We start from the raw sequence: 27,345 nt of genomic DNA, 5'->3' as shown, positions 1-27,345 counted from the left end.
TTTTCCTGGGATGGTTTCCCACCGGCTCACAGCTCTCCCTAGTGCTTGATAGGAATGTGTATCTGGAATCTGAACAAGACACTAGTCATGTTCTCTGCCTACAGTGGTACCACTTCAGGCTGCAGCCTGCAGCCTTCTCAGACAGGCTCCTGCCCAAGAACATGAGGACTGAGGACTCACCAGTGTACTTCTGTACTTGACTGTCACCCCTTGGTGAGGCCCTCAACAACTTAGACCCTGTTTCAAAATAAAGAATAAAACAAGGCTGGGAGTTTAGCTCAGAGGTAGAATGCCTCTGAGTTCAATCTCCAGACACACGCACACACGCACGTGTGCAACTTGGGAATAGGTACAACAGTGAATGCAGAACCAAGGGCCTCTGCAACCAATTGAACTGACTGGCCAGGAGTGATGGTGTGTGTCTAATCCCCATACTTGGCAGGCTGAGACATAAGGATGCAGGTTTGAGGCTAGCCTCAGCAATTCACTGAGGCCCTTAAAAACTTACTTGGGCGTGGTGGCTTGCGATTATAATCCCAGCATCCGGGAGGCTGAGACTGGAGGATCTGTTCGCGGACAGCCTCAACTTCTTAGTGAGGCCCTCTAAAACTTAAGTGAGACCCTGTTTCAAAATAAAGAATAAAAAATAGGGCAGGGTGTGTGGCTCAGAGGTCAAATGCCCCTGGGTTCCATTCCCAGATCCCCCCAAAAAATTAATTAGACCCCAGTGACACACGAACACACACACGCGACAGAAGTAAATACAGACTCCCTAAAAGGATGAACTGTCGATTGTAACAATCCTTTTCATTCCTAGCGTGACCTAGGGAGAGTCACTTAAATTTTTCTAAGCCTAAATTTATTTCTCTGCACAACGAAGGAAGACTAACTGTGCATACCCAATACCACTGTTTTGAGGACAAAATGAGATACTGAATGGAAAGCGTTTCCCCCAGAGCCTGGTAAAGGGTACCCTCAATGTTCCACAGTGGGAATTAGGGTTATTGTCTCTCGTGTCATTGGCCGCTGGGTTGTGTGTGATCTTTGGGAGTTAGAGCGCCTGACGCGTGGCTTTTTCTTCCATCCAACTGCAGCCTGAGGTCAAGGTCCTAGCAAAGTGAAGAATGAATGCAGGGGACAGAGCTGCGGGACCCAATTTTACCTTCTCTCCGCGAGCTTTGGTTTTGCAGCCTCACCTGGCGCCGGCCTCCTGGGAGGCGTGCTTTCGGCGGCCGGCAGGGGGCGCTCCGCCCGCCGGATGCTAATGAGCCCGGAGGCCCCGCCCCCTGCCGGAAGTGGCCGCGTCGGGGGCGGGGCCAGCGAGCCGGGCCGGCGGCCGTGCGGGAGCCATGGCAGCCTCGGAGGCGGCGGCGGCGGCGGCGGGGCCCGCGGCTCTGGGGGCGGTCGCCCCCGCCGTCCCGGCGGCCGCCCAGGGAGCCGCCGCCGCCGCCTCGGGCCCCTGGGGCGCCCCGGGACCCCGGCTGAAGGGCAGCCGGCCGCGACCCGCCGCGGCGCGACAGCAGCCCGCGGCCCCCGCGCCGCCCGCCAGGGAGCTGATCCAGCCGTCGGTGAGCGAGCTGTCCCGGGCCGTGCGGACCAACATCCCGTGCACCGTGCGCGGCTGCGGCAAGATCCTGCCCAACAGCCCCGCGCTCAACATGCACCTGGTCAAGAGCCACCGCCTGCAGGTGAGCGCGGCCGGCCCGCCTCACAAAGCGGCCTCGGGGTGCGCGCCCCGGGGTGGCGGCGCCGGCCGGGGTCGCGAAGCCCTGGCCCGGTGCCCGGCCCGGCCCGCCCGGCGCCTCCGCGAGGTGCGCGGCATCCCCGAAACACTGATGGGAAAAGGTGATGCCACCTGGGCGGTGCGGGGATCAAACCGGGGGCCCGCCGGCGTGCCTGCCTCCCGCCCCACCCACGGTGCCCAGCCGGTCCTTCCCGTCCGGCGGTTGCAGAGCAGCCGCAGGTCTGGCTCCGTGCACCTACCGTGACAAGTTTCACTGTGTGGCCAAGATCATCAGCTCGGCTGGAGAATGAGACCCGAGGGGGACTGCGCCCATAGGTCTGGGCTCCGCCAGGGGCTCCGCACCACAGGACAGAGGTCTTAGCAAGCCCTGCACGTCATTTTGCCAAAGGGAACGTGATGATCCACCTCGGAGCACTCTAGAAAGCTATTAAAAGTCCTGATGTGCAGCCCCACCCCAGGCCTATTAGGTCATAATCTCTCTGTCATTACGGCAGGCCACCTGGTAGTCTCCAGGCCGGCGGCGACTTAAATGGAAAGTGTAAATTGGAACGCAGGTTTGTGTCTATGTAGTTTTCCATGGCCTGATTGGTCTGATTGGACTCGGTTACCTAGAGAGTTGCATGGGCTGTCAGCTTCAGGTAAATCCTCCTGGGAAACCTCTTTGGAATGGAGCTTCTGGTAACTGACCAGCGGGGCTTTTGAGTTTGAAATCTGTGGCAGGACAGAAAGACTTAAGTGCCAGAGCAGGGGATCTGCCGTTACACCAGCTGAGGGGAAGCTAGACAGTGTTCCCAAGCAAAGACTAGTCAGGAAATGTCTGCGCAGGGGGATAGGTGGAGGAGGACCACCCAGGCGAGGCCGTATCCAGCTGCAGATGAGCATTGGGTTTTGACAAGCAGAACTCTGGGAATGGTCTTTCATATGCTGTTCATACTAAATTTTAACCTTTTCTTAACCATGCCATAAGTTGGTAGATGGAACTATGTATACGTGTAGGGATTCTACAGACTACTGCCTTAACTCCGAATACAGCCATGACTCACCTTCAGTATTGTCCCCTGGCTAATCAGCAGATACTGCAGACAGTATGTCTCTGAGCACAAAATAAGGCTGCCAGTCCGCCCAGGTCCCTCCCTCCTGTTGCTGGAGTCACTCTAGCCAGCAGCATTTCTTAGCAACTTAAAATGTTCTTTTCTCTGGGATTGCTGTTGGGAGCTCTGTGTCAGAGAGATTTTGTTGTTGTTGTTAAGCCTAAAGATAATACTTCAGGACTAGTTTGAGAGTATACAATAGGTTTATTTCTGGCGATGTGTTTAAAATATCTAAAGTTCAGCCAGGCATGGTGGCCCACGCTTGTAATCCCCGCGCTTGGGAGGCAGAGACAGGAGGATCGAGCAGGTTCAAAGCCAGCCACGCGCGCTGGCTTAGGAGACCCTGTTTCCAAATTTAAAAAATGTAAAAATGGGTCTGGGAGTGTAGCCCAGAGGTAGAAGGGCTTCCAGGAACCCCAGTACCACAAAATAATAATAATAATAATAATAAATAAAATAAAATATCTAAAGTTCAGGAATCCACAAGAGGCCAAAGTATAAATAGGCCTGAGGAGAATACAAATGTTTGAGCCCAAACAAATTTTGACAGTGAAATTGTTGGGGGTGATGGGTCCATTCCTCAACTCAGGATCGGTAGTGCTTGGCAAATGTGATAGGAAAGGATTTCAGCACGTGCCTGGGACATGGAAGTTTATCTTGAAAAGTAGGAAATGCACATTCAAGGGAGAATGTGGGCGATCTCAAGAGGAAGAGAGACATTTGGGGAGTGCAGGGCTCTTTTCATAAGGGGTAAGCTAGAGGAGGTAGTCCTGAGGTGTTTTTTAGTGATCTGGTCAGCTTTAGGGAGGATGACCTCCGTCCTATAGTCCTCAGGCGGTTTCTGGTGGTCTGGTCATCCTTAGGGTCCTCATGCTGATCAAAGTCTTTATTATCTGATTAACAGATACGTGGAGATTGTCCTAAATTACAGGTTTCTCAAGCCAGTGTATCTGTCTTGTTCACAAAGCACTGGGCAATTATGGTTTCTTTCATTTAACTCTAGGATCTACAGATTTCCCAGAAATTTGGGAGAGGCAGGCCCGGGAAAGAGAACTGGTGTAGGGAGTCAAGGTTGAGGCGCTTTAGCTACAGGTTCTTAAAGTCGTATTTGACTCTTCCGCTCTGTTCCTGTCTGCTCTCTACCTATCCGCTTCGTGTATCCTCCATCAAGATCTTTATTTGAGCCTTAGCAGTTCAGAGCCCCCATGCCCTCCCTGGCCTAGAGCCTGTGCTAAGCATTTTCTCCGTCGTGGTCACTCGTTCTTCAGCTGTCCCTTATTTGAAGGAAGGCTGCACAGTGGGCTTGAGATCCCTTTTTAGCTGAAAATGCTGAGCGACAGAAAAGTAGACTCTTCGAGAGTCCGGCCTGGGCCACTGGGACATTTTTCGGTACTAGGGGTTGAACTCAAGGCCATTCTACCTCTGAGCCACACCCTCCAGCCCTATTCTATTTCATTTTTTTATTCTGAAACAGCATCTCACTAGGTTATGGTGAATCTCACTGGGTTGCTGAGGCTGGCCTTGAACCTTTGATCACTCCTGTCTCAGCCTCCCAAGTACTGGGATTACAGATTACAGGCATGCCTAGCTTGGGACAAGCTTTTTTTTTTTTTTTTTTTTTTTTAACGGGTCTGGGGATGGAACCCAGGGGTATTCGACCTCCGAGCTATACCCCCTGCCCTAATTTTTTATTCTTTATTTTGAAACCGGGTCTCACTGAGTTGCAGAGGGCCTCACTAAGTAGCTGAGGCTGTCCTCGAACCGCGATCCTCCAGTCTCAGCCTCCCGAATGCTGGAATTACAAGCGGCGCCACCACGCCCGGCCTTGGGACAAGCTTTTTTTTTTTTTTTTTTTTTTTTTTTTTGGTGGTACTGGGGTTTCTGGAAGCCCTTCTACCTCCAGGCTACACTCCCAGACCTATTTTTTATTTTTAGAAACAGGGTCTCAAGCCAGCACCGCTGGCTTCGAACCTGAGCGATCCTCCTGTCTCTGCCTCCCAAGCGTGGGGATTACAAGCTTGCGCCAACACGCCCAGCAGGGACAAGCTTTTTAGTAGGCATTTTAGGAACCTCACTGACTTCTGCCCCTGGTCACGCAGCTCACTTTCCCATCTTTTGCCTTTTTTTGTTGGCTTCCTTCTATTTTTGTTGCAGTCCTGGGTGTTGAATCCAGGGCCTCACACAGGTCAGACAAGCACTGAGCTACATCCCGGCCCATTTACTTATTTCTCACTAAGTTGCTGAGGCTGGCCTCCAGCTGGCGTGTGCGGCCTGGCGTCTGCCTGCCCAGCCTGTGCCAGCAGGCCCCGGGCCCCTGTCTTTGTGGGAGGGCTCCATTTTCTTCAATGTGTGACAGAATAGTCAGGCGTGAACAGTAGTGCCAGGGTGGTAGATCTGGCCTCCTGCCTGGATGCTGGCCAGAAGGGAGGGGAGGGGCTGAGAGGACCACGGGGTCCCGTTGCCTGGGAAGCTCCCTGCGGCGTGGGGAGTGTGCGCAGTCAGGTGTATACCCCCACTTCTGGCCTGAGTGTCTCTGATCGCTGACTTTTATATGCACTAGAAATTTTCATCGTGTTGGTGACAGCTACTGCACAATTCTAGTTTCCTTCCTTGTTTTTATATTCTCCGGGCTGTGATAATCCCCTGTTCCCTTCTCTGTGAGTTGCTGCTCGGTTCCTATTTTATTCAGATCTTTTTCATAAGATGCCCCCCCCCTACCCGCAGCCAAATCTTAATGTATGTGATTAACAAACACTTCTGAAGAATTATGGGTAACACCGGGAGAATTGAGTTGTAAGCTGCAGAGTGCGTGCTGCGTTGGGGGTTCGTGCGCTCCTAAGTCTGTATTCTGTGTCCTGTAAGGACAGATGTCCTAGGCCAGCCTCACCTGCACTGGCGTCCATACAGGAAGCGGGAGCTGAGCCGATTTGGAATGAAGGCTCACTTCAAGAGCGGGAGTAAGAAGCAGGCCTGGACTGCTGCTCCTTGGGCCTGAACGCAGAGAAGGGGGCTGAGGTCACGGACCCTCTAATCAAGCGACAGTTACATTTTTTAAAACATGGCTTAGAGAATTTTGTTATATTCAGTCCAGGGATTTGCCAGGAAAAAGAAAATCTTTTAAAAAGAAAAGGAAAAGTTCCAAGTTGCTCCTTAGACCACATTGTCGAGGCTCCTGGTTTTCTCTTTAGAATAAGATGCAGCGAGCTGGTTTCCTTCTCAGGTGCTTCCTTGAAAGGGGTTAGTGCTAGACAGTTTTTGCTACGGTCCTCATAATCCTTTCCTTTCCCGTCTACAGCTGCGTCCCTCCCGTCCCTCCTCCTTGCGTACGTTTATTTTTTTTTCTATCTGGTTTTGGATTGGTTCCTTTCATAAGTGGCTTTTGAAATTCTCTCCCGTAAGATGTTTCTACATAAAGTATCTCCTGCAGACTTTTATTCCTTAGTTACGCACACAAAGGCACAGCACCAAAGTCCGGGAAGGTCCCCCCCGTGGGTGCGTACAGGATCTGGAAGCAAGCGCTGCCCCCTCGCTGCGGTGCGTGTTCTGTGGAGCCACCGCCTTCGCTCATCTCCTGAGCGTCCCCAGGGTTTACTTGCCTCGGGGCCAGAACGGACCCCAGAGTCAGGGCGGGCTGCTTGAGTAGCGGAACTGAGGTGCTGGCGCCCGAAAGCAGCAGTGTGCCGTGTCAGGTGCGTGCTCTGAGCCCATAAAACAGCAGCAAGAGGCTTATTAACGTTCAATTTGACTCTTTTTGGCGGGGGAGGTCCTGGGAATCGAACCCGGGAACATTCTACGTGGTGTATATTTAAAGTACCAGCTTCAGTTCGTTTACTGGCATTAAGTTGGCAAAAGAAATGAAAGCCTGCACAGCCAAAAACCAGGAGCTGACCTTGTTTATTATATGGTGAGCACTGTTCTAAGTCTTTACACATACTCACTCAATCCCCACAGCCCTAAAATGGGCCCATTTCACCGATGAGGAAACCAAGACAGCTTCATTTGCCCACAGTCCCGGTTAGCAGAGTAGCGAGGTAGAGGATTCAAACTCTAGTCTCCAGCTCTAGAACCCACAGGTCTACCAACTGCGCCAGTAGACCGTGTACTGGGTGTGCACTGGGGTCATCTGGGAAGATTTTAAAAACAAACACGGGTCCCTCAGCGCACTCAAGACCGGTTATGACTGCATACCTGGCTCGGGTCCGCTGTGGGAGTCCTGCTAAGTGTCTTCCGTGATTCCTGTGGCCGCCACGGTTGGGAACCACCCTGCACTGCGCTCCACTTGGCACTTAGTTCCTTCTTTAAGTAGAAAATACCAGGCGGCGTATTAAGTAGTTTCTGCCCATCAGAAATTTAGCCTCGGAGACAGAAACTATGAAAGAAAATGAGCGTATTTAAGGTACTCAAGTGCTGTGTTGGAATTCTGAGAAAGAACCGGCCCTGAGCTCTGGGGAGGCGAGCAGAACCAGGGACAAGGCAGCGGTCAGCATGTGACCTGGGCCTGGCCACACACCGAAGCTGCAAGTAATGCCGAGAGCGAGAAAAGCTGTTTTAGAAACGAGTGCCTGAGCCAGGTGTGGTCACGCACCCTGGAATCCCAGACAGGAAGAGCACAGGTAGAACGAGCAACATAGCAAGACCCCGTTTCAAAATAAAATGGGAGCAGATCACCCCGCTTTAATAGGGAAGAAAGGAGGGAGGGAGGGATGGACCAGAGAGGACAGCTGCGTGGCCGGGGTCACACCACAAGCAGCAGCGCACGCTCCAGCTGCCTCCCCACCGTACTCTGTCTGAAGGGAGCGGGGGTGTGGGGCTCCAGGGACCTTCAAAGAGGCAGCCTCCTCCAAGAGTGAACAGATGGTAGGCTGGAAGTGGAGGAGCGCCGGGCGGAGCAGGACAGCGTGTGCAAAGAAGCGAAGGGGCGGCAGTGGCCGGGGTGGCGCGCAGGCCCCGGGTCCACCCAGTGCTGTGAAGGAGAGAGGAGGAAACAGAAAAGGGTCAGTTGTAATGGCGGCTCGAGGCCTGGCGAAGAGCTTGGGCTGGCCGAGACGTGCCCTCTGTTGTTAGACAGAGCTGTCCTCACTGTCAAAAGGACAGTGATCCTTTTTCTGGAACGTCACATTTCCAGTGACATTAGAAGATGGGAATTTGGGGGAGGCCGCTTAAATATCCACATGAATGTGGTTACCTAGACAGCGTAGTAGGGTAGGATTGTACAGGACGGGCCAGCGTTGAAAACCTGGGGGACAGCAGGGGTGGTGGCGCACGCTTGGCATCCCCGCACTTGGGAGGCAGAGACAGGAGGATCACACGGGTTCGAAGCCAGCCTCAGCTACTGAGTGAGGCTCTCAGCAACTTAGTGAGACCCTGTTTCCAAATAAAATAGAAAATAGGTCTGGGAGTATAGCCCGGAGGTAGAAAGCCCCTCCCTGGGTTCCGTCCCCAGTACCACAAAGAAAAGAAAACCCAAGGGATGCCTTGCCGAATTTGATATTAATGAGAGATACACAGGGAGTTTAAGATAAAACAAGACCAGCTCCTTCCCTCCAGATGAGCGGACAGACTCGGCAAGGCCAGTTTGTTCCCTTGAGACTCAGGGTCTAGGGGAGACCCGGGCGAGGGCTTGCCGCAGCATCTCACTTCCCCAGGTCCCACTGAGGTGCAGGAGGCGGCGGCGCCTTGGCCTGTTCTCCATAGAGGCAGGAGGAATAGAGCTTCTCTGTGAGGCAGCGGCGGCGGTGGGGCCTGAGCGCACCTGTTTCTCTGGTGACCCAGGAGGAGAGAGGCATGACTCCGCAGCCTCCCTAGGGCCAGCCGGGAGGGGCCAGGCTGGAATCGCACTCCGGTAGCCTCAGGCCTTAGGTGTGTGGGCAGCAGCATCGAAGCACCTCAAGCTAAAGTAGCTCAGCAGATCATCATCATAAACACCATCGTCGTCATCATCATCACTGGTACTCGAGACTGAAACCCAGGGGCGTTCTACCTTCGAGCTCCACCCCCAACCCTTCTTGCTATTATTTTTTTATTTTGAAACACGGTCTCACCAAGTCACCGAGGCTATCCTTGAACCTGCAGTTCTGTCTCAGGTTCCCAGGAACTGGGATTCCAGGTGTGCACTCCCACACCTGGCTCACCAATCATTTTTAAGCACCCAGATAAAAAAGCTGTTTGCAGTAGGGTTTGGGGTGGTGCGCATGTAGACCCAGCTACTCAGCAGGAGGAGGCAAGAGGGTCCCCGAGTTCAGGGCCAGCCTGGGCGACATGGCAAGATAGTCTCCGTTTGGGGTTTGTTTGTTTGTGTGTGTTTTTAGTTTCTTGTGGTTGTTTGTTTGTTTGTTTTGTTTTGTTTATTTTTGGGTTTTTTTTTTTTTGGTACTGAGACTTGAGCCTACAGGTACTCTACCACTGAGCTGAATTCCTTTTTTTTTTTTCCTTTTAAATATTCAGAAAGAGTCTTGCGTTGCCCAGGCTGCCCTCCAACTTACATTCCTCTTCCGTCAGCCTTCCCAAGAGCTGGAATTACATGTGCTTTTGTCACCACACCCAGCCCCATCTCTTAAAACAAAATGATTAAAAAGTCAATTGCCTCCTTAGCGAGAGGTTATTAGGATTGTGTGGGTAGCAGGAAGATCTCAGGACAGAGCCTGAGGCTGGGTGAGAGCTCCTAATACTAGGCATCGTAATGATAAAGCGTAAAGGCAGAAGAGTGTCCGCGTTCCAGTCGTGTCCACCAGCCTCAGCTGCCTGAGACAGTGTGATGAGCAGAGGTCCCGGTGCCACGAGGAGCAGGAGCAGGGTGCGTTCCGAGCCAAAGAACCCCCAGGGGCTCAGCTGAGAGGCAGGACCCAAACTTGAGCCTTGGCCACTGGGAGTGATTCTACTCACTAACCGAAGCTGACCGCCAGGCAGAGTTTTAAGTTTAGAAGGAGTTTTAATGGAATAGAGAGGAGTAAAGCTTTTCTAGAAACCATAGTTTTCATGGGTCTTTTGAAAAAACTCAACAGTTTATATAGCATAAGCTGAGCTTGGTGGCACACACCTACAATATGTTGCAGGGGATAGGTTGGGGGGGGGGAGGTGTGTGGTGTGAAATAATCCCCCACCACCACCAGACACACAGAGACAAACAGAAAAACCGTGGATTCTTGTCCTAAGCTAAGAATAAGAATTCATCGCTTGGACAGCTGCTGCAGATTTAAAGAAGTTTATTAAAAAGATAGAAATATAGAGATAGTTACAGCCCTGTGCCGGAGCAAGGCACAGGGGGGCAATTCGAATGAAAATGTCAAAGAACTCCAGTTTACTGAGTTTTTATCCTGTTTAAGTCCAGCAGGTCCCTTTGATTTTTGGAGATCATGTTACACCTTATCGCCAGCCCCTGCTCTGCTTCTGTTATCTCTCCAGCTGGGTTTATGGCCTAAAAGGGGGAAACATCTCTATCTTCAAACACAGGCCCAGATTTATGGCCGGAGGGGGAGGCATCTCTGTCTTCAAACACAGGCTTTTACATTTCGTCTTCTCCCCCAAACTGTGTCAAATTGTTCTTAGGAATGCAAGGACATGTTGGCTAACCCTGGCTTTCTTAGTAAAGAAGATATGTTTCAAGGTTGGACATCTTTCCCAGGATTGATACATTAATACTTTTTAAACTCTCTTCCCAATACCAGTACACAATCCTAGTACATGGGAGGCAGAAACAGGAGGATTGCAGGTTTGAGGACAGCCTCAGCAAGAAGGGAGGCTTTCATCAGCCTAGCAAGACCTTGTTTCAAAATAAAAATAAAATAGGGCTGGGGGGGGGGTGTCATTTAGACGGTAGAATGCCCCCAGGTTCCATCTCCAATACTACAGAAAAATTGCATACCATAAACTATACCCATTTTAAGTGGGCGATTTCGTGTTTAGCAGATTTACAGACTTGTCCAGCCACCACCACAGTCCTGATTTAGAGCCTCTTTGGGATCCTGAAAGAGCCCCATGTGCATTTTGTTTCTCCTTATTTCTACCGCCCACCTGTTCTATTGGCGTTTCTGAAAACACTTATTTTCCTTTCGCAGGATGGCATAGTAAACCCAACAGTAAGAAAAGATTTGAAAACCATCCCAAAATTCTACTGTTGTCCAATTGAAGGCTGCCCCAGAGGCCCCGACAGACCGTTTTCTCAGTTTTCTCTCGTAAAACAGGTATTTTACATTTCTTAATCTAGTTCTCTGAGGATGAGATACAGATGGTGTAACTGAGTGTGCCTTCTAATTACTCAGCCAGGGGCGCCAGAGAATCTCGTGAGCCCTTTTGACAGATGCTGGGTGCTGCCTGGGGTGGCCCTAAGCTGGGTGTGATGTCGCGGGTGGAGTGAGGCTCATCCTGGAGGGAGAGTCCACTGGTGGCTGGAGGAGGAGCTGCGCTTGACGCTTGCAGATCTGCGGGTGGCCGTGCCCCCACGCGGAGGGCAAAGACACCAAGCCACCCATAGCCCAGGAAGGAAGGACCGCAGACCCCGGAAAGGCGGCGTTGGCGCTGCGGTCCCCACCCCACGGGAGACAGGGCCGAGCCCTGGGGAAGGGGAATTGAGGGCTGGAAGAAACCGCCTCTGAAATGTCTCCTGGGGTCTGCTGGGCGGTGTCCCAGGCCGGGCGCCACACAGACACGTCCCGCCCCGAGGTCCAAATGCTGGGCGCCGTGGATCGGCTCCAGAACGCGTTTAATTTTGCAGGAAGCCAAAGCCCCAAGAAGAGGCCTATGGCGCCTGCTCTTGGTCTTTGGGTTGGGCCGCTGGCCCCCTGCCTGGGAAGCGGCTTTCCCTTGGGCTGCGGCGTCCCTCCCATGCCCGGAGCGGCGCTTCTCACGCCCCTCCCGCGCCCCTCTAGCACTTCATGAAGATGCACGCCGAGAAGAAGTTCAAGTGCGGCAAGTGCGGCAACTCGTACGGCACCGAGTGGGACCTGAAGCGGCACGCGGAGGACTGCGGCAAGACCTTCCAGTGCACGTGCGGCTGCCCCTACGCCAGCAGGACCGCGCTGCAGTCCCACAGCTACCGCACCGGCCACGAGATCCCCGCCGAGCACAGGTGAGCGCCGGGCCGGCCGGGCACCGGGAACAGGGACACCGGGCGGCCTTGCCCCGGACGCGGCCCGCTCCCTCCCAGCACCTCCTAGGGGAGGGATCGCAGGTTGCTGGCCAGTCAGGCTTATTATGAATCTGCACTTCATTTAAAGATCCAGTTTGTGTTTGCGATAATAGCTTCCTGCCTTAGGAATCATAAAACTTGCATTATATGGAAATGGTTTAGCTCCTTATACCTAGACGTCTAAGTTGAATTCTAGTACTTACAGCCTTAAAAGAAATAAGAAATAGTATGCGTCCTCCTTCTGTCAGTTCTCAGTGTTGCAAGAAGAGGTTTTAGCTTTGTTGGGTGGAGTCTAGCATTTCTGTGTGTGTGTGTGTGTGTGTGTGTGTGTGTGTGTGTGTGTGTGTGGTACTGGGGGTGGAACCCTGGGGCTTTTCTACTTCCGGGCTATACTCCCAGACCTGTTTTATATTTTATTTGGAAACAGGGTCTCACTAAATTGCTGAGAGCCTCACAAAGTAGCTGAGGCTGGTTTCAAACCTGTGCGATCCTCCTGTCTCAGCCTCCCAAGTGCAGGGATTACAAGCGTGCACCACCATGCCCGGCTTTGAGTCTAGCATTTCTAAGTGAAGACACAGTGTAAGTCCTGGTCACAGAAAGCTTTTTTTTTTTTTTTTAATTTATTTTCTTGGCAGCACTGGGACTTGAACCTAGGACTCCGTGCATGCTAGGCAAGCGCTCCACCACTGACCTACATTGCCAGTCATTTATTTATTTATTTATTTATTTATTTGGTAGTACTGGGGTTCCTGGAAACCCTTCTACCTCCAGGCTACACTCCCAAACCTATTTTTTATATTTTATTTGGAAACAGGATCTCTTAAGCCAGCAAAGCTGGCTTCGAACCTGTGCGATCCTCCTGTCTCCGCCTCCCAAGCGCAGGGATTACAAGCGTGCGCCACCACGCCCGGCGTCTTTTTTTTTTTTTTTTTTTTTTTTTTTTTTGGTGGTACTGGGGTTCCTGGAAGCCCTTCTACCTCCGGTATACACTCCCACGGGCTACACTCCCAGACCTATTTTTTAACATTTTTATGTGGAAACAGAGTCTCTTAAGCCAGCGAGGTTGGCTCCGAACCAGCGCGAGCCTCCTATCTCCGCCTCCCAAGCGCGGGGATTACAAGCGTGCGCCACCACGCCCGGCTTTTTTTTTTTTTTTTTTTTTTTGAGACAGGGCCTGGCTGTGCTCAGGCTGGCGGTATACTTATGATCCTCCAGCCTCAGCCTCTCAAGTAGCTGGGACTGTAGAGCTCAAAAGCTGCATTTTAAAATTATTCTTTTTTATGCTTTGGGGTTGTTTTCAGGGATCCACCTGGTAAAAAAAGGAAAATGGAAAACTACCTGCAGCAGCAGCAGCCGGCAGCTAATAAGACCGCTGAGCCCCTGGGCGATCCACCCACCTCTCAGCCAGAGGCCCGGGAGCTAGAAACTCCCCAGATAAAACTGGTGGCCACGTTGGAAGACCCCCGCGGCACTAGCGCCAGGAAGCAGGGTGCCGCCGTGCCCCCCAGGGGCCCACAGAAGCTGCTCCTGCCGAAGCCCAGGGTGGCCCTGCTGCGGCTGCCACTCATGCAGCTCTCACCCGTGCCCGTCCTCGTGCCTGCGGCCGACTCCTCGGGCCAGCCGCTGGTGCTGGGCGTGGACCAGGGCTCGGCCATGGGGGCTGTGCACCTGGTGCCCTTGTCGGTAGGAACCCTGATCCTCGGCCTCGACTCCGAGGCTTGCTCTCTCAAAGACAGCTTACCTCTTCCAAAGGTTCTCACTCCTGTCGCTGAGCCAGTTAGAAGTGGTGTTCAGGTGAACTTGGGCAAAAGCCCGTCCAACCCCTCGCAAGAACTCGGGGACTCGGGTCAGAGGAGCAGCGTTTCCTCCATCACTGTGCAGACAGACTTGCCTGGTGCTGCACAGAACCTGGCACCCTCTGCGCCCTGGGTCGGCCCTGACTCCTCCGTGTCCTCGTGCTCTCAGACCGATCTGTCCTTCGATTCTCAAGTGTCCCTTCCCATTAGTGTTCACACCCAGACATTCCCGCCCAGCTCAAAGGTCACCTCGTCCACAGCCGCGCAGACGGACGCGCTCCTGCACACTTGTTTCCAGCCAGGCGGGATCTCCAGAGAAACCCAAACCGGTGGGCTGCCGAGCTCCGCGGGGGACCGGGTGCAGATGGAACCGGCCGGAATGTGTGGAGACATTTTTGAGAGTATGCATCCGTCATACAGCACGCCCACAGACAATATGATAAGCAGTGGCTTAGTAGCAGAGACAGTAACTCATGGTTTGCTACCTCAGAACGACCCTAAGGCTCTAAATCAAGACATCGGGAAATCCACACCCATGTTAAACTTCAGTGCACAGAGTAGTATACTTCCTTCGCAGAACATGACAGATAATCAGACCCAAACGATGGATTTATTAAGTGATTTAGAGACCATCTTGTCAAGTAATCTGCCGGATCAGACATTGGATAACCGGAGTCTTTTGTCTGACGCAAATCCCGGGCCTGATACCCAGCTGCCATCTGGCCCGGCCCAGAACCCAGGAATAGATTTTGACATTGAAGAGTTCTTTTCAGCCTCAAATATCCAGACTCAAACTGAAGAGAGTGAACTAGGCGCCATGCACTCTGAGCCCGTCTTGGAGTCACTGGACATAGAGACCCAAACCGACTTCCTGCTCGCGGACACGTCGGCCCAGCCCTACGGGTGCAGGGCGAGCGCTCACTTCCTGGGCCTCGAGATGTTCGACACGCAGACACAGACGGACCTCAACTTCTTTCTAGACAGCAGCCCACCTCTGCCTCTGGGCAGCATCCTCAAACACTCCAGCTTTTCCATGAGCACCGATTCATCCGACACGGAAACCCAAACCGAAGGAGGCTCTGCTGCTAAAACCCCCCCTGCTCTGGAGAGCAAGGTTCAGCTGAACAGCACAGAGACGCAGACCATGAGTTCAGGACTCGAAAGCCTGGGGAGCCTGTTCTTCACCAGCAACGAAACTCAGACGGCCGTGGACGACTTTCTTCTGGCCGATTTGGCCTGGAACACGATGGAGTCCCAGTTCAGCTCCGTGGAGACCCAGACCTGTGCGGAGCTGCACACGGTCTCCGGCTTCTGAAGGCGAAAGCGTTGGGGTGTGCACCCTCCTGCCAGGCTGGGCACTGGAGCGCAGGGGCAGCAGCTGACTCGGCGGAATGCGGTTGCTGACACGGTCGCTTAGGTCCTGGCGGTTCCTTGCCTTTTGTACTTGTGAACACAGTTTGTGTATAAATGTGAGTGTATTATAAAGCGTAAGATGTTGCTCCAGTGGTTGTTTTTGTGTTGTCAACGTTTGCCCTTTTATGTCCAGCTAGTCTTTTCTCCGTCTTTAATTTAAAAAAGGAAATGTACTTCACACCTGTAAAACCCATACAGCCGTTTAGCTGAAGCCGAGCTTACTAGGTGCAGGGTGCGAGCGGAGCAGCTTCTCGGTGTGTAACACACTCGCTTCCATTGCGCCCACCTGTCTTAGATGCTTGTGTCTGGAGACCCCAGCGCTGTGGCCTCCTCTGCTTCCTCTCTCCTCACTGGAAGGCCACAGGAAACGCTGTGTCGTTAGCTTTGGGGAGCGCTTCCCCGGCCCCTGCCCTGCCTCCCCATCCCTTGTGAGTATTGCCCTGCCAACAGGAGTGTAGCCTTGCCTCCCAAGAGGTGTGTCGCTGTGGAGGGACTGTCTAGAGGAAGAGCGGCAGGCTCGGTGTCCGCGGGGAGCCTTCTGAGCAAAGCACCCAGGCCACGGGGCGCTTGTTAGTTCATTCTGGGGTGAGCCCTGCGGGAAAAAAAGTTCCCTTGCTCTCACCCCACCCTCAATCCACGAGACTTCTGTGCCCAGATGTGTGGTCGCTCTCCCCACACATCAGCAAGCACTTCTCACCAGATCGTAATGTGGGTTTCCAGGCCAGAGATCTGACCAACCTGCTGTGAATTGGGGTGTCCAGGAACTCCTCCTTGGGCTCAGTTGATTTGCTAGAGCGACTCACAAAACCCAGGGGATACAGATAGAGAGGCACCAGGCGAGGTGTGTGGAGGGATCCCGGCTCCTGTGCGGGCTCAGCCTGCTGCCTCCGGGAATCTCCACACATTCCGCTCTCCCGGAGAGGAGATCGTGGAACCCAGTCCTTTGGGGTGTTTGTGGAGGCCTCACTTATTTACATGGGTTTGGTTAGTTACATCACTGGCCTTGGGTGATCAACTTCACCTTCAGTCCTCTCCCCTCCCAGGAAGGGGTGGGGTGCTGGAAAAGTCCCAGACTCCAGTTATGCCTTGTCCCCGGTGACCGAGCCCCATGAAGCTACCCAAGCTGTATCTCCTAGTGTACCCACAGGCCGCATCTGAGTTCCGTCCCTTTAAATATTAAAAAGGGAAAAGGCAGGGACAGCCCCCGCTTTCAGTCCTCAGCCCTCCTCAGCTCTAGGACAAGAGGGAGATCACAAGGGCTTCAGAGCTGCTTGGCCTCCCACCCAGCCCCCCGTCTTCTCCTTGAACACACTGGTCTAAGAACACACTGGTCTAGCAAATGTATTATTTGTGCCTTGAGGCTAGCAATTATAGAACAGACCCACCTAAAGTACGGTATTCGGCATTCTTTTTTTTAAGATTAATGCCAATCTTCAAGGAAAACAAGGGTGAAAAACTATAAAAAAAAAAAATAGCCAAGAACATTTTCTGGGTTTTGAGACAAGAGCCTGGTCAGAGTGTGCTTTGGAGGGTCTCTGTCTTTCGCAGATCCAGAATTCTTCATTGTTGCCCAACTCTTCAGGAAGACAGTGCAGCCTGTGAGGGCTCCAAGTTCACCCCAAAATGCTCCGGGTGGCCAAAGGCTAAATCCCCGAAATGAAGCCTAAGGAGGGAACTAAGGATTCATCAAAGTAAACTGATGGCGTTGCTAATGCTTACCCCATACATCTGATAGAGAAGAACTGTTAATAGATTAATAGCATCCAGGCAGATGAACTAAAACCTAGTAGGTTAAGGCTGCTGCGGTCACCGTTGCCTATGAGTATGGGTTCCGAAACAAACAGAAAGCCTTAACTTAGATTTTCATCGTTCTCGAGTTGTCATTGCCTTAATGTTCACATATCTATTTAAGTCATCCTAGTGAAGAAGAAATGCATGTTTGTTTGTGGCTGTTTGTAAATATAAACGCAGTGATCTATGGCTTTACTTTTTGTTTGTGACAATGTGTGTTATTCCAGCCAATAGTTATTTACAAAAATGGAGCATGTGATTGTTCTTCATGTACAAAAACTGTTCCCCCCCCAAAAAAAATCTTAGTCACCTGAATTGTCCTCAGATTATTTGTAAGAACTGAAATTCAATGATTAAAGAGAAGCTAGAATTCTATACTTTTGTGTGGATTATTTGACCTATGCATGATGTGACTTACTTTGTTGCCTTAACCTTTTAAAATTCATCATCTTCTGAAAGTCACATGATGACTGAGCCATTGCTTTCATTATTGTTTTACCGTTGTTCATGAAGATAGGCTATTATCACAGTTTTTACTTGAAGTTGATAAATATTACACACCTAAGGGCTTATTTTTCAATGTATTCAAAGCAAATGTTTAGTCAATGAATCTACTCCATGCACTCACGACATGTGACCACTTTTAATGGGCTGGCTGCCTTTTAAAGCAGCAGGGCTATAGTTTTTTGCTCAGTCACTGATGTGGAGAAAAGCCAATCAGTGTGTATCTGATTTCTTCAGATAAAGAGAAAAAAATTAAAAAATTTTATAGACTTACCTGAAAGATGCTGAGTAGTTTGAAGTGACTTTTGTACCTGAAGAAAACAGGTTAAATCTAGCCGTGAAGTGTCTTCTCTTGACACTAGCAAATGATGGGACTGTGTATTCTGTATGGCCTCAATTCTCCCTTGTTCACAGGAATTCTGTCTGAAGCTGTTCATCAAAACCTGCTAATACCGGCTGTAAAGAACACTTCTGTCTATCTGGTATATTTCAATCAGTGCTTCTGAGATGGTTCTCTCAAGGCCCTGACAGAGAGGGAGAAAGCACTCTGTAACTGGCGGAATGAAGCCTTCAGATCAAAGACTGTGCAGTTTTATTTTTCTTGCACTGCAGTGTGTGTGTGTGTGTGTGTGTGTGTGTGTGTGTGTATGCTGAAAGGTCACTGATCTGACCTTAGGAGAGGGCGGCATACAGTAATACAGACCTCTTCAGACCATCCACATCTAATTGTTAAATGACATGGATTTTAATCTAGTCTCAGCAAGATGCTGGTTAGTAAAATCTTATGATCAAAGAAAGTGACTTCACCGACTTGCAGTATTTAGATCCAAAGAATCCTTTCAGTTGTTTGGAACTGTTTATTAACAGATATACTGATGCATTCGTTTACAAATCCAGAGACACAGGCTAAAGAACAAATGGAGAGACTTCTCGCTGTTCATTCTCAGACATTAACTACCATGGGCTACATGTAAAAACAAGCATTTTTGGAAGGAATAAAGCCCAAATTCTAAATGAAAAGCAGCATCGTCTACATAGCATTTGAACTATATTACCAAAATTCATTCAGGTTTTTCAACAAACGGGAAAAAAACTACAACTTTAATATTGCCTTACTAATAGCAAAATAAAAACATCTGTAGCTTTACTCCAACTCCACACATTTCCTAGGCTGGCCCGTGGGAAACAGTGCCATGGCCCCTCCACTAACTTTTGGTACAATTGCTCTCAATTACTCTTAAGCAAGTTAATGTTGCAGGACACAGAGCTGCAACAAAGAACAAAAAATTAAACAAGTAATATGCTTTTTAGCTTATCAGTAAAAAAAAAAAAAACTAGCCAAATGTTTCCAAAAATGAAAAAGTATTTGGGGAAAATATTTCCATGGTGCCTTATTCTCAAGCGTACAGTATTACGCAGGGTAAACCAAGGCCTTCCGGCGGCCCCAGGCGGGCCCCTCTGCGCGTGCGCGTGCGCGTGCGCGGCGTCAAGGCGCGCCCCCGCGCTGAGCTGGCCTTCGCCCGCTGCTTGGCTCGTAGCGTGTACTCTGCTCGCTCTGCTCTCGTGGCCCACTGCCTTCCCGGGTGAAGACGCACTGGGTTTTATGAGAGCATCCCCGACATGCTGCTGCTTAGGGCTGACTCTGAAACTGACCCCTCTCCTACTTTTATCTTCTTTATGCGCTGTAAAGAGAAATTTAGCGGCTTCAGAAAATGTGGAGTCCACGCTGTAATAAAAGTTTAGCAGAAGTCAGTGCATCTAAGTTAACTTGTTACAATGGACATTTAACCGTTAAAATTCTCTAATTTCCTCCTAGTTAAAAAGTAAGCCTCCCAACATTAAGAAAGTTTTGAGAAACCCAGGCAAATTTTGGCAAATTATGCTTTAAAAGACTTTTCTTCAAACTGGGTATGGTGGTGCACGCTTGCAATCCCAGTACTTGGGAGGCTGATCCCGGAGGATCGCGGTTCGAGGACAGCCTCAGCTACTTAGTGACACCCTGTTTCAAAATAAAGAATTAAAAATAGGGTTGGGGGTATAGTTCAGAGGTATAATGCCCCTGGGTTCCATACCTCCTACTGGAAAAAAAAAATCTTTTGCTCTGTATTGTCTTATTTTAGATACATGTAATTTTCATTTTGCTTTGAGAGTCTAGTTAGTGATTTACAAGCTGGTGTCAATTATTTCTCTTTTGTACCTTTTTTAGTAAAATGTGGCATATTTTAAAGCCATTTATTCGTTTATAAAATTTATATTGGCACTGAGGATGGAACCCAGGGGCATTCTACCTCTGAGCTACACCCCTAGCCCAACTTTTTATTCTTAATTTTGAAACAAGGTCTCACTAAATTGCTAAGTAGCTGAGGCTGGCCACAAACCATGATCCTGTCTCAGCCTCTCAAGCACTGGGATCACAAGCATGTGCCAGCACACTGGCTTAAAGCCATTTAAATCACTATTCTGAAAAAGAAAACTGTGCCAAATCTTGTTCCCAGAATTCTGAATTTACAGTTTGCTAAGCCAAGCATGGTGGCTCACACCTGTGCTCCCAGTATTTAGGAGGCTGGTTCAGAATGGTCGCAGATTCTTGGCTTACCTCAGCAACTTAGTGAGACCCTGTCCCAAAATACAAAATTAATAATAACTATTAAAAATATCAGAGGTATAACACCTGTGGGCTCAATTCCCAGTACCAAGGTGGCGGTGGGGAGGGGGACGAAGTTCACTAAGTAGGTACCAAAGTGATAAGTATCATCTCTCTGATATCCTGTCTCCCTGAAATTTAAATTAGAGGAATCGGGTCATGAGGATTTGAGCAAACAAGACAGAGAAGGAAATTACACATTTGTGAACAGTAACAGGACCCATGGTGGTACTGTCCCAAGTTCACTGTTAGATTCTCTCTTTCTTCAGAGCACATGCAGACTAAAACAAGTGAGATTACCAACAGTTCTCGAGCATTTGGAGACACTGAATACTCACGACCCTTCTTCGGTGCTGAAACTGAGACTATGGTATGTTTTCAAGTTCGCTGTCCTCAAGTTTTAATAAGCGAAGAAGTTTCATTTTAAAAGCTACATGGGGAGAAAGGTTTGTAGTTTAAGCTAAATGAGAGGGGGGAAAAGAAAGCCCAGCCACTTTTCAGATACATGTGTGAGGAACCGATCTGCCTGTAATTACAAAGGCATGTCACACAGAACTGGCTGCCTCTTCATACTCAACCCCCATTCAGCACAAGCAGTAAGTGTGGGAAAGAGACTGCTGCTTAAACAGTAGAGAATTCTGCATCGCGGCACTAAGCGCCCGTATATTAATGTAACATCTTAGAATTATCTTGGAAACCTTACCAGGACAATAATGCGTTCTCTTGAAGGAGGGAAAGGGGGATGCCCGCCCTCCTCCCAGTGGGCTCTACTGTTAGACGCTTTTCCAAGAGAAACAAGCAGGTGGTTGCTTTCTAGAGACATGGGCAAAACCAAAGTGCTCCGGGGACACTTGTGCCTTTGGGGACAAGCAGGGGACTGCCTGCCGCCTCCCCTCCCTCTTGGCCAAGGCCCTGCCTGCTCTGTAGAGGCCAGAAGAGAAGCCGTACACAAAGGCCCTGCCCCAGAACTGCTGATTCCGGAAGCAGAGGTTCTTCTCGGGGGTGAGGGAGCCCCGGGGTCACTCGGCAATGTCTGGATCTTTCTGGGGTTCTTACAACTGGGCGTGCTACCAGCATCCAGTGGATCCAGGCCAGGGAGGGCTCAGCAACCCACAGCACGCGGGACAGCCACCAGCAAGAGGACTGATCTGGCCCTGGTGCCATCCCCAGGACCACAGAAAAAGAAAACTAGGGGAGTCTTCCAGAGTAGCCAAAGGTCTGTGTTCTTATCCAAGCACAGCCAAGCCTCATTCTAATTACAGTCTTCCCATTGTCCTTCAAAAATGACATCCCAGGCCGGGCGTGGGGGCGCACACTTGTAATCCCAGCATTTGGGAGACTGAGACAGGAGGATCACGGTTTGCAGCCAGCCTCAGCTACTACTTAGGCCCCTTGCAACTCAGTGAGACCCTGTTTCAAAATAAAAAATAAAAAATAGGGCTGGGAGTATAGCTCAGAGGTAGAATGCCCCTGGGAGTAGAATGCCCCTGGGTTCCATCCCCAGTACTGCAAAAAAAGATACTCCACTGTGGCTGGGGGTGTAGCACAGTGGTAGAGTATCTGCCTCACATGCACAAGGACCTGGGTTCCATCCCCAACTACACACACACACACACACACACACACACACACACACACACACACTGAGGGGAGGAGAAATACCCTGCATTTCTTTAGACCCACACTGCTAGGGGTGGAGGGGAGGTTCCTGCCCCTCTGGCTCCTCCTTGTCTCACCGGCTCTCAGTAGCCCCTACAGGCCTCAGCACCCCAATCCGGTGGGTGGAAATCTTGAAGGTTTCAAGAAAAACAGGAATTTGGAAATTTTTACTAGTGAGATATTCAAAACGAATAGGACAAAAAGTGACATACGAGCCCTCTCTGCTTGGTTAGAGGACTGGAGGGGCCGGGCCTAACTCGCGAGCACAGGCCAGCGGCACTGTGAGGACGTGCCTGGCTCTCCTGGAGCGCTTCCCCAGACGCTCAGCTAGCGACCTGAATCCCACTGGGAAACTGCCTGCTGTTCACCGTTTTGCCGGGTCTAGATTTGGACAGCAAATGTCCTGAGCTAATCTGAACAAAAAACTGGGTCAAGACCTGGAGTGACTTCACCTACAGAAGAACAGATGAAACGCAGGCCGGAGAGATCTCAGGGCTTATACTACAGCCCAACCAAGGAGACCCAAGCGCCAGGCATTCTTCATCTGCTCACAGAGGAATCCTCTCATCAGTATTTATTAGACCAGAATATTATTTACTCAGAAAGGATACCACAAGGCCGCTGTCGCTGTTCTTAGGCAGAGGGTGAGGGTGCTGGAGGCTGAACCCAGGGCCTTGCGCTTGCTACGCCCACTGTCCCCCGACACAGCAGTGGTAAATTTGGGCCTGTTTTGTCTTCAGACTGGCCCTCCTCTTTATTCTACATTACTTCATTTATGTATTTATTTATTGTGGTACTGGGGGTGGAACCCAGGGGCATTCTACATCCAAGATACACCCTCAGGCCTCTTTTTTAGTTGAAACAGAGTCTCACTCAGTTGTGGTGGGCATCACTAAGCAGCTGAGGCTGGCCATGAACCTGGATCTTCCTGTCTCAGACCCCAAGTACTGGGATTGCAAGTGTCTGCCACCATGACCGGCTCTGATGTTTCTTCAAAATCAACTCAACACAACAGAACACCTAAGCTAACAGACAAGATGCTGCAAAGAACAGTCGTGGCAAGCAGACGTTCGCACACACACGGCCACGTCCTCTTGCTCCATCTCTTAGAGGAAGGGAGTCAAGAGTCCAAGCACAACACCTGGACCACGTGCAGATGAGCACGTGGCAGCTGGGACAGGGCCCTGCAGTGTTGGCTGTATGCACCTCCCTGAGAGGCACTCACATGCTGGGGCGACACGAGAGCAGGTGGAGCACAGGGGAGGCGACGGCCTCATGCTCTGAGCCCCACGGTTGGCCCCAAACACTAGATCCAGCGGAGGAAGCAGGTGGGGTGGCGATCATCACAGCAACTTTGGTTTTTTCCAAATGGTTAATTAATCTTAACCTACTCCCCAGGCTAGATTTGGCAAAACAGTGGGCAAAACTTCCAGACGCAGATTAGAATGAGGCTACAACACGAGGCTCTGACACCCTGGACATGGGACCCAAAGGACCGTGTTATGTCCCCAGACATGATGCCAGGACAGGACACCCGGACAGCCACCAGAGCACGGGCTGGAACGTTCTATGAAAGCAACGTCTCATATCTTTGCTGCAAGAGAAAACGAGGAAGCTGACACATTATCACCTGGCTCAGAACTCCAGGAAGCATTTGGTTTAAGCCAACAGCGCAGTGTACTTAGCTCAAGGCACCAGGGAGAGGGGCAGCCCCTGCCAGCCAGCTGTGAGGAGGGGGCCCTTCCGCTTCCCACCCGCCCCATGGCTGGAGATGGCCCACGCTGCCAAGATGCACTTTGTAAACAGCTTGGAGTCAGAAGCAGATAACCTGAACACAGTGCTGTAGAGAGTAAACCCACCCATCCAAGGAGTTTCAATTACCTCTGGTAACTGGAGAGGGGCGGGGAGAGAGGGGGAGGGGGAGGGGCTTGGGGCGGCAGGGAGGGAAAGCACAGATTCATTTCAAGCAGAGCTTCTTCTCAGGGACTTCTATTGTGACAATCAGAGGACTCTGTGAGTGGAGATGGGGATAACAACTCTGCTCACTGTGAGGGACGGCAAGAGGGGCTGCGAGAATAATTTGGCTTCCACCGTGCGAGGCCGGTTTTCCTGCTTGGCCTCCAGGAGAATGTGCTTCTGCGCGCTCTGGTGAGCTCTCCCCTCCTTGGACTTGAGCTTGGTTTTGTAGCTCTGAATCCCCTGCTTCTGCAAGAGCTGCAGGGTGGCGAAGTAGCGCACGGTGTTGTGGGTGGAGGAGCACGCCCGGTGCTTCTCAGGCAGGAGGGACCAGGGCAGGCAGCGGGGCTCGGCCTCGGCCAGCGGGGCTGCCCGCGCCGCGGGGCCCAGAAAGGGCGCGGGCTCTTTGGCCTGCAGGGCCTTGGCCGGCTCCAGGGCTCTCCGCTCGCCCTTCCCATCCGCGGGCTTCGGGCTGCACTCGCAGGCCACACACTCGCCCTCCGTGCTCAGCAGCTTCTCTTCCGACTGCCAGAACGCGCTCTTACTCTTTTTACCCAGAACATCTGAGCCGCTCGGGGGTGAAGATTTCAGGGGAGGCAGAATTAACAGGGCCTTGGAGGCCAAGGAGTCCGAGATGTGAGGCCTCCTGTTGGCAGTGGGGCTCCTGGGGGCCCTGGCGCTAATGGTCTCGGGGATGGCCCAGTCGTCCATGCACCAAATAAACTCCTTGATTTGCAGACTTTTTTTTTCCCCGTGCATGTAGGAGGGGGCGCAGAGCTTGCTAATCTCCCTGGAAGCAGCAGCACTAGGGGCTGCAGGGGGCCCCTGAGTCTGGGGCGCCCCACTCCGATTCTTCTCATTCTTCTCGAGGGCTCCCTCGGCCGCAGCCCCTGCCTCCAATTTCCCGGCCTCCACAAGAGGCCTGGCCTCTGGGCTGCCCTGGGCAAGAGTGAAGCAGAGTAAGCAGCTGCTGCTGGGACTTTCTCCTGCCTTGGCCTTTCTCAGTTTCTTCCTTGGCCAGATGCAGGCAGTTGGCGAAATCTTCCCCCAGCCTCGGACCTGCAAATACAGCAGTATTACTCTCTGGCTCAGCTGCCCCCCACCTCCAGGTGCCCCAGGTTGGGCCACACCCCCATTTGGGCAGTCAGATTGGAACCAATATTTTGTTGTTGTTGTTGTGTGTGTGTGTGTGTGTCGTACTGGGGATGGAACCCAGGGGCTTTCTACCTCCGGACTATACTCCCAGACCTATTTTATATTTAATTTGGAAACAGGGTCTCACTAAGTTGCTGAGAGCCTCACTTAGTAGCTGAGGCTGGCTTCGAACCTGCGCAATCCCCGTCTCAGCCTCCTAAGTGCAGGGATTACAAGTGTGTGCCATCAAGCCCAGCTTGGCCAGCTTTATTTTTAAAAATGCAATGTCGCCAGGCGTGGTGGCGCATGCTTGTAATCCCAGCATTCGGGAGGCTGAGACAGGAGGATCGCAGTTCGCGGACAGCCTCAGCTACTCAGTGAGGCTCTTTGTAACTTAGTGAGACCTGGTTTCAAAATAAAGAATAAAAAATAGGGCAGGGGGTGTAGCTCGGAGGTCAAGTGCCCCTGGGTTCCATCCTCAGACCCGCAAAAAAAAAAAAAAAAAAAAATGCACTGTCTATTTGTGTGTGTGTGTGGTACTGGGGATGGAACCCAAGGGCCTTCTACCTCTGGGGTACATCCCAACCTATTTTATATTTTATTTGGAAATAGCCTCACTGAGTGAGAGGCTGAGAGCCTCACTGAGTGGCCGAGGCTGGCTTCGACCCTGCGCAATCCTCCTACCTCAGCCTCCCAAGTACTGGGATTACAAGCATTCGCCACCTTGACCCGCTTTAATGCCTAGTTAAGCCTCATAATGAGCAAGAGTATTTATAATCATATGTATTAACCGTAAATGCTAGCAGTAGTATTTGCTAATACTAAAATATAGGCAACAGTAGTTGTAAGTGACCACTTTGATGAGCAAACTTTCTTTTCAAATGCACATTAAATTCAACATTATTATTATTTTGTGTGTGTGACACACACACACACACACACACACACACACACACACACACACACACTGGGGATTGAACTTGGGCATTCGACTTACATGTTACACCCCCAGTCCTATTTTTTTCTTTTTTTTTTTTTTTTTTCTTTTTTGGTACTGGGGATGGAACCCAGAGCCATTCTACCTCCAAGCTACACCCCCTGCCCAATTTTTTATCCTTTATTTTGAAACAGGGTCTCACAGAGTTGCAAAGGGCCTCACTAGGTAGCTGAGGCTGTCCGTGAACCGCAGTCCTCCGGTCTAAGCCTCCCAGATGCTGGGATTACCAGCATGCCCACCACGCCCGGCTTAAGGAACAGACGTTTAAAGAGCACCCACAGGCACCCGTAGCGGGCACAGCGAGTCCTGCCGGGCGTTTCACCTCGGGCTCTGCATTTCGTTGACTCAGCTTTGGTGATATCAGCTTAGGGGGAGAGGGCAACATCAAACAGCAGCCCAAGCAGACACTCACAGCCTCCTCCCACCCGGTGCCGATGATGAACTCCGTGGCTCTCTGGTCTTCTTCAAGTGCAGAATCACTGATACTGAGAAGACAACACACATGACTCCTTTCACTTCTTTCATCTGGACAAGAGGAGGGTAGCTCAGCTTCTTCTGTGCTTTGAATCTCGTTATGTTCTTTATTTTCTAACTCACTTTCCTGATGGAGATCCATTACCAGGATGGTTGCTTATAGTTTTTAACATCTTCTTCCTGAAAGTGGGAGATGCGGATTGAGCTGTTTTTAATATTCACTTCCAAAGGAATTCCGTGACATGGGTGAAATGTCTTTTAAGATATTCAGAAACAGACATCACCCATTGTCAACTAGTGAGATGATAAAAAAATAAGGCGAATTTTCACACGCGATGGATGGATTTAATTAAAGGCCAAGGATAGGAGTGAAGAAAAGAGGGAGACATCATCGCGGACGGGCTCTCCTGTGGCGGGGACAGGAGCACTTAGGAATCGAGGTTCAAGGATCATTATGCTCCACCAAACACGTATCTAGATGACGCCGTGCTACCATCGGGAGCGCAGTCAAGGCCACGTGTCACTTACGGACCCCCAGCCGCTCCCCCCTTCCTCCATAGTGGCTTCAGGGTACTCAGGCTTCTGAGGAAGCTGCTGACGTGTGTTCTAGGGTAAGTTAGTAAGTTCATACCCTTCTCATACCTCTACATCCCGACTTTATCCCCCAAAATAAGTACTGAGTCTAAAAAAGAAAAACACCCGAAGGAAGAAGGGAGGGAAGGAAAGAGGGAAAAAGACAAGACAGAGAAACTAAAGTTAAAAACAGAGAGGGAGGGAGCGATGGAGGGGTAAGAAGGAAGGAAGAAAGGAAGGCAAAGAAAGAAAAGTGCTGGCCAGGCGTGGGTGGCGCACGCTTGTCATCCCACCATTTGGGAGGCTAAGACAAGAGGATTGAGGTTCTCAGACAGCCTCAGCTACTCAGTGAGGCCCTCGGTAACTTAGTGAGGCCCCATTTCAAAATAAAATAATAAAAAAATGGGCTGGCGGTGTGGCTCGGAGGCAGAATGCCCTTGGGTTC

At 51.0% G+C, this 27,345-nt stretch overlaps 2 protein-coding genes across 2 annotated transcripts; one reads left to right on the top strand and one right to left on the bottom strand.

The window, feature by feature from the left end:
- Positions 1-1,349: 1,349 nt before the first annotated feature.
- Positions 1,350-15,070, top strand: ATMIN (ATM interactor; the record flags this gene model as incomplete). Its single annotated transcript, XM_080702333.1, has 4 exons — positions 1,350-1,688; positions 10,890-11,015; positions 11,700-11,899; positions 13,261-15,070. The coding sequence occupies 4 exons, from the start codon at positions 1,350-1,352 to the stop codon at positions 15,068-15,070; spliced, it is 2,475 nt and encodes an 824-aa protein (XP_080558459.1).
- An 8,697-nt stretch (positions 15,071-23,767) lies between these two features.
- LOC308267379 (uncharacterized protein C16orf46) lies at positions 23,768-26,500 on the bottom strand (the record flags this gene model as incomplete). Its single annotated transcript, XM_080702046.1, has 2 exons — positions 26,266-26,500; positions 23,768-24,781 (listed from the first exon to the last, which is right to left on the bottom strand). Exons 1-2 carry the CDS (start codon positions 26,467-26,469, stop codon positions 23,768-23,770), a joined length of 1,218 nt encoding a protein of 405 aa, XP_080558172.1. The 5' UTR covers positions 26,470-26,500.
- Between the last annotated feature and the right edge of the window lie 845 nt (positions 26,501-27,345).

Source organism: Muscardinus avellanarius (genome assembly GCF_963383645.1).
Source record: "Muscardinus avellanarius genome assembly, chromosome: 10".
Classification (NCBI taxonomy): domain Eukaryota; kingdom Metazoa; phylum Chordata; class Mammalia; order Rodentia; family Gliridae; genus Muscardinus; species Muscardinus avellanarius.
This window is presented reverse-complemented; position numbering and strand designations above follow the sequence as displayed.